The sequence below is a fragment of the Ruditapes philippinarum genome, unplaced genomic scaffold, assembly GCF_026571515.1.
Source record: "Ruditapes philippinarum isolate M1 unplaced genomic scaffold, ASM2657151v2 ctg3574_1_1_1_1, whole genome shotgun sequence".
NCBI classification, from domain to species: domain Eukaryota; kingdom Metazoa; phylum Mollusca; class Bivalvia; order Venerida; family Veneridae; genus Ruditapes; species Ruditapes philippinarum.
Window position 1 is genome coordinate 233,345 of NW_026857614.1, and position 7,562 is coordinate 240,906.

Consider the following 7,562-nt stretch of genomic DNA (forward strand, 5'->3'; position numbering starts at 1 on the left):
TGTGAAGTAAACAAAGAAAATAATTTTAACATTGCAAACAGCATTAACAACCCATGTAAATTACCCAAAAAGAGATAAAAATATGCAATAAGTAGCCCATACTGCGTTAGTAACGCATTAGAAAAATGGTAAAAAATACTGCAAAATCGGTCATAAATCGCTTATAACATAGAAATTTTACTTTTATCTTGAGTATTTTTACTTTTCTTAAAATCTCTTTTTACTCATGTTTTATTTTCTTGAAATATTTTTTGCTCATCTGGAGGCATGCAGATTTAAAGTCACATCGGCATTGTGGAGAAAATGCGACAACATTCTAGCCATATATGACTAGGGATATGTTTGTAACTTACCATATTAATAAATTAATGAAAAGTACTGTACTTAATCGTGAAAGAGGATCCAAGTCTCCCCCGTTCTGTCTGTCCATTGTCCGTGTACTGTTCAATAATTCAACTACTTTAATACGGACGCAGACATTTGTCAAAGTTACCACAATATAGAACATATACATCTCAAGTTATACTATGCCGATCCTACAGTAATGTACATGTATAAGTATGTTCCTTGCACTGTGCTATTTGTGAATAATTTATTTATAACATTACATCTACTAAATAGGCATATTTGTTTTTGGTTATCTGTTGTTTAAGATATACCTGCACATATCACTAAAAACTATGATTACAGTTCATTTATTGTCAACATGACCAGTAAGGTAATGTCTGTAAAAATTCATCGGCAAAAAAGTAAAAATTGATATAACTTGATTAATACAGTACTTAAGAGGGTTATACCCGCTTTAAACAGAATGGGAGAGTACATGTGACAGGAAAAATCAATAGCAAGAGGTAACCCGTGTCGCTGAGAAACCGAAAGTAAGGTGTTTTTATGAATCTAAAATACATTTTCCACTTTTTATTTATATTTGTCCGAGAATAATATAAAATATGATTGCATGTAAAATTAAAACATTGGTTCATTTTGGTCCAAAGAACATGCCGAGTCGGTGGGTGTGGCCGCGATTTTGTGTACCTTATTGTGGAGTTGCAGTAATTGAATAATGGACACATTCCTTGGAATGACATAGTTAAAACATTCTAGTGTTCCACGGTATCATTCTTTTCCACTCGGCATACAACCTTTATCAGTAGAATGAACATTTACTAGATTGGTGTATGTCGCTTACTTGTTTTCAACAGATAATGACCTGTGCATTTGCAAAGAGGGTACCGCTTTAGTAAATTTCGCAAACAGGGTACCGATATGGATATTCACCATGTCAATTCGACACTGAAAAAATAGGCATAATGTCACTTTTAGAAGTAACATGTAAAATAATTGCAAAAATACTTGTTATACATGTACATCAGTAGAAAGCACAATTACATAATACTTTTTGCTCATCAGCCCGAAACATATCATCGAGTTAACTGAGTGAAAATAACACAGCTAGAACACGAAAAACATTCATTTTTATTTCGGCTTAGTTTGTTACGTTGTCGTCACATGAGTCGTTACATGCAACAAAGGGAAATAACAAAATGATGACGATAATAATTTAGATTTGTAGTATTTATCAACCTTGGTTTGAACGTTTTATCTTTATTTCTTTACAGTTACTAAATCTGTGACCATAATATTCTACTATCTATGATCTAAATGTATTTATACAAGATATTATAATTCAAGGTTTGATATTACCAAAAACATGGTTGATGAGCAAAAACAAATACATACTTTACTCAAGTTATAGCCATTATGTCCTTCAACGGCTTCCGTAATTTTGGAAAATTGACTTTTGGGTTAGTGACTTCCTTTTTTTCGGAAAACGAAAACAAACAGGTAAATCACTTTCTGTCTTATCGTGCCAAATGATATTTATTTGCGTTTAAAGGAACTTAAATTTACGGCATTATTTACCATGATTTAAAGGGTAAAAAACCAATTGTTTTTATTCTTAGCACTAAGCATATCAATGTATTATCAATCGTGTGATTCGATTTTAGGTCATTTCTAATAAGTTTTGTCTTGAGTTTCTGTATTGATTAAGTATGCGTTATTGACTAGTGTGCCGTGGTATGTAGTTGTTATTAGACTTCATTCAATCAGTTATTTCAATTAACAACACATCAACACATAAATGATTCCATACATGTATTTGTTTACTTTCGGTTTCAACAACCTACGGAAGCCATTACAGAATTCGACGAAGACATTTTTATACATTTTATGAGACAACTAGCTCTATGTCACTTTTATTCCGTCATATATCATTTAAAGCAGAGTATACGTAAATGCCCGAAGTTTGACAATTTTGTTTCAATATCACATGGATAATCTAATGAATCTACTTCATGTACTTGCTGTGTTTCATGCAAGAAGTGAAAAAAATATTCATATATAAAATCATGTATGCGACGTTTGCTGCCTTAAAGAGAGTACATGCATTAATTATAAAAAATGTTGTTCCTTCTTCTTTTCTTTCACAGGCATTGATTGTAATAATTGACAACTCAACAGTCGTTAAAATGGAGGGAAAATTAACAGAGAAATATATGGACCAACTCGAGCAATGGATAGGTACAGGACCCAAGACATTTACACTTCTCTATGCCATAACACGTGATGGATGCGATCCTAAGACTTTCCATCACAAATGTAACAACCAGGGTGCCACCGTCACAGTTCTGTATAACCAACATGGGTCGGTTTATGGTGCTTATACCAGTGTCAGTTGGCAAGTAAATTCAGGGTCGTACATTTACGACAATAAAGCGTTTTTGTACCAGCTTATGTTTAATGAAAGCTGTAAGATGAATAAATTTCCAGTAAACAAGCCAGACAACGCGGTTATTCATAATGATAACTATGGACCAATCTTTGGCACAGGTTATGATCTACACACTTTTAATGGTAATACGACAGTACACAGATCTGGAAACATCTTTCTATTAAATGGAGACATGGCAGGGTTTGGTAATGTGTTCAATAACAAGGGAATGACCGCTGACCAGATAAACAACGGTACAATGGAAGTGACTGAACTTGAAGTTTACATGGTAACAGGTAATTTATCAAATATTATTCTTTGTCAACAACATCATAACCTGATTATATTTTCAAAATTTGATTTTTATATCAATATTTCATATTACAAACTCACTAATATCGAAAAATGGTTTCTCTCCCCCCCCCTTTACTTACCATACACAACTCACTGTAGCATGATTTTCTAACGAAATAATACTTAATTTCAAAGTTCACAGTAAACAAGTGAGACCAATGCTTTCTGAATTATCATTGTTATTTGTTTAATCCAATAATAATTTTGATATATACTATTTATGTATATGTAAAATGGTTATATACTTATAGTACAAGTCTTATTCTGACAGATTATATTTTAGATGGTCAACGTACAAAGAAAATAGAGAAAAAACTTTCACCGTGGCGAAAAATAAAGGACTGGAACGAAAAGGTAAGATAGTTCAAGATTAATTGATGTTGTACTTGAAGGTAGGGTTTATTGTGTCCGTGCGGGACGACTTGGGTCTTATATATAGGCGGAGATTGTGAGAAATATGTATATAATGGCATGAAATCTAAATATGAAAGTGACGGCTCGGGTTATATTTAAAAATAACTGTTTATAGAGGGCCATATAACATGTCAACGATCTTTATAACTAATAATATACACGTGATTTCAAGAAATGTCGAAGTATTTAAAAGCAGCGGGAATAATGCAAAATTGTCCTTATAGATAGCTCATAATTTGTAAGAAATGTAAGGAAAATAATGGGAGCCATTTTTTCTGCTTGTATGAGAGAAACTGCTTTCAATTGGTCTCATGATAAGAGTAAAAGTACATATATCTCATAATAAGGAAAAAGTACATATGTGTCACGATAACAGAAAAAGTACATATGTGTCATGCTGAGATGAAAAGTACATACTTGTATGTCTCATGATCAAACAAAAGGGTACATATGTATGCCTTTTTTTGACCGCCTACGTGGTCGAGGGGTTAGAGTCGATGACTTTTAATCAAGTTACCCCTCTGGCGTGGGTTCAATCCCCGGGAGATGCTTTGGTTGTTAAGCACGGAGGAAGGTAGTCTAGTAGTGGTGTAACTGTCCAGGAACGATGGTTATAAAACTAACCGCCTATATGACTGAAATACTGTTGAGAAAAGGCGTAAAATGAAACAAACAAAACCAAACAAACAAACAAACAAATGCCTTTTTTGTAACTGTAGTTTTATATAAACATTTTAGTGAAAAGAATTTGCTGTTGTAAGGACAAAATTACCAGTCTTATTTATTTTTCACTGTTTCAGTTTTATAATGACCTCAAAGAAGAGATAGTAAACTTTAAACCTATCCAAGGTTCGAATGTAAGCGAGGCTCGAATCTTGATGTTAGGGCCAGTTGGTGCTGGCAAGTCCAGCTTCTTCAACACTATAGATTCAATTTACCGCGGCCGAATCACACAGCGAGCTAGCAGCGGAAGTTCAGAGCACAGTCTCACTACTGCAGTAAGTACCTTTGATTAAATATTGAGATCTGCACATAATACTCCGCACACAGTTTTTATTATTTTTTAACGACTCCCCGTCCCCCGTTCTAAAAAGAAAACAACACATATAAGACACACAACAACCTGTCCATTGAAAAAGCAACAATAACACAAAACAAAGACAGCAGCATAAATAGTGAAGAATTGATGACTTCACAATGACTTACATAATGTAACCTGACTATATTTCTTTCAGTTTGTTCCGTATTCTATCGAAATTAGTTCTGGGGCTACCTTGAACTTTCAGTTGTGTGATACACGAGGTCTAGAAGAAACTATGGGGATTGATGTACTAGAGTGTAATTATCTTCTAGATGGAAACATACCGTATTACTACGAGGTATTATTCAATAAGTTATTGAATATTTATTCATTTGTTGAAACCTCTATATATAAATGAGTATCTGAAAATACTAAACACATAACAGTGCAATATATAAATTTCAATTTATAATAAACTCTATTTAGATAATCCAACACAATTTCAAAAAACAAATTATAAAAAAGCAGAAGGAAGAAAAAGAGAATAAAAAAAGAACCAATTAAAACCAACCAAGAAAAGAACAAACAGTTCATCCGACAGCAAAGATTCTAGCGACACCTTTTTCTTAGTTTTTTCTTATTTTCAAAATATCATTTAATGTCAATTTATCAATGCATATCTAATTTTAGTTTAACCCAACGAGACCAATCACTCCAGAATCTCCTGGGTTCAAATCTGACCCTACTGGGAATGACAAAGTTCATTGTGCAGTGTTTGTAATTGACTCTAACAACATTAGAGGTGTTGTCAACAAAAATTGTTGAGAAAAATGAAAGGACTCCGTGGACATACGAATCAAAAGGTAGATTTCAAAAAGATATGAAAAAATATAACCTTTTACCTTTTTGTAAAAGGTGAAATTTTCATTACGTTTAAAGCTTCTCTGTTGCATATGGCTGTCACAACAATGCTGTTGCATCGTTCTTAGATTCCTGTTATATTTAAAAAAAATGTGTGTTATTCTCGTATTAAGGCAAGTTCATTTGATTAAATGGTCAATGTAACTCGTATGTCTAATGTTTCCCATATGTAAATTTTCAGGAATACCACAACTGATTCTGCCTGACAAAAGGTGGACAAGCTCTGTAATGACGTTCAGAAGGACGTGTCTCAGGTTTTTTTAACAGCTCAAAAGTGGAACAATCACAGTAGATTAAAGCTTCACAACTTCTCGGTCTTCCACGTGTGCTAACGTACTTCCGGTGAAGAATTACGAAAACGAGGCTGAGCTTGACGACAAACGTTTGATATACTTTCTCTTTTGGCTCTACGTAAAATGCTTTCATTGTTCTGAAGATTTCATGCTGAACATGAAACACAGGGAGAAAAATGTTCAAAGTCGAAATGTGGAAAACTGAAACCTTGAAAAGTGAATTTGAATGTTTATATGGGAAACTTTACAAAGCATGAAAGAAAAAAAGCTGTATAATGTACGCATTACATAAAAGTCTTGTTGAATATTATGAGGTTAACGAATCAAAAATGTTTTGAAAATGTAACAATAATGGGCAAATAGTTAATTGTTATTATGTATCCAGTATTAACATGTACATATATGCTTCTTTCAACATATTACGTTGTTGCACGTTTTAAGTATAATCCAATTTTTTTGTAATAAATGTAACCGGTGAATACACACGCATACGCAACGCACGCACGACAGCACTCATATACACATAGCGCAATGTCACAATAATATGCAATGATACATATATTCATTAATGTAAATATACACAAAGGTATGGTAAAAAGTTTAACAACATTATCGAGGGCCCTCTATCGTTTAAATTTAGTTCCAAGATGCTTTATTACAACAAGAATGTACAATACTACATTTGTTTAAACTGAGTAATATACATGTATGTTTATTATTACTGTACTTTATATGCAGAAAAAGCGTTACTATTGATAGAAAATTATAACACGTGAAGTCTTTGATGTTGATGGAAAATAATATATTGTATCGATTTTGGAAAATGATAAAATTTATTTCAAAACTAATAAAATGTTATCAATGAACTTACAGCGTTTGTACCATGTGATGTCCCATTATTTACCATCTTTTTATTAAATCTTTAAATCAAATTGACCTCGTTTTCCATTACCAAGGTCAAAACATTCATTTCAAATTATAAATTCTTTAATAAAATTTGAATTTTATGAAAGTTTTATTACAAAACTGTACTATAAGGTTACTTTTGTGATCGCAGACGCCTTTTAAGATAAAACAACGCGTCTGAAAAACTACCCACATGATCACCACGTGACCAACCAGTGTTACACCTCTACCGAATATTCACTTTTATCTATAGTAGAACCTTAAAAACTCGAGTACAACGGTGGGCAGTGTAATTCCCATTAAGTTTGGTAAGATAACATCATTCAAAAAATTCAAATTTTATTAAACTTTTTATAATTTCATTTCATTCCTGTTATATTACCAAACTTTACTAGCAGGATAGATTACAAAGCAATACTCATCTAAACAGGTGTAGAGGTGGAGTCTTCCATCTCCCTTGCATACAGATGATCATAAAGACAACACAAATTTCATGTAAATAAAAAACCCTAGTTCCGCAAATATAATATAGATAGATAGAAGAAATAAATCTGAATTATATCTTCCATAAGATCCCACTTTATACATGTATACACATACATACACATATAAATAACATGTATCTCCCATTCCCGTCTGTGGGAATGAAGATGTAAAGTCTTCTATTTAGATGAAATCGACTCGCAAAAGGTTAACTCTTCTCTTTCAACATATTACCAATTAAATCTCTCAAATAGAAAAAAAACAAAAGTCCTGTCTGCAGAGTTTATAATAGATTCTACTGGAGCTACTCTCAATAATGCCAAAGAGGGTTCTAAACCTTTAAACTTTTGTTGTTTAATGTTAATCTCAAACATTCTACAATCCTATGAGAAATAGT

The 7,562-nt window shown here is 32.6% G+C and overlaps 1 protein-coding gene across 1 annotated transcript; it reads left to right on the forward strand.

Moving 5' to 3' along the window:
- The first annotated feature begins 1,746 nt into the window (after positions 1-1,746).
- LOC132750342 (interferon-induced protein 44-like) lies at positions 1,747-5,387 on the forward strand. The gene is made up of 6 exons (XM_060740302.1): positions 1,747-1,845; positions 2,493-3,069; positions 3,411-3,481; positions 4,342-4,539; positions 4,777-4,920; positions 5,253-5,387. Exons 1-6 carry the CDS (start codon positions 1,762-1,764, stop codon positions 5,385-5,387), a joined length of 1,209 nt encoding a protein of 402 aa, XP_060596285.1. The 5' UTR covers positions 1,747-1,761.
- Positions 5,388-7,562: the final 2,175 nt, after the last annotated feature.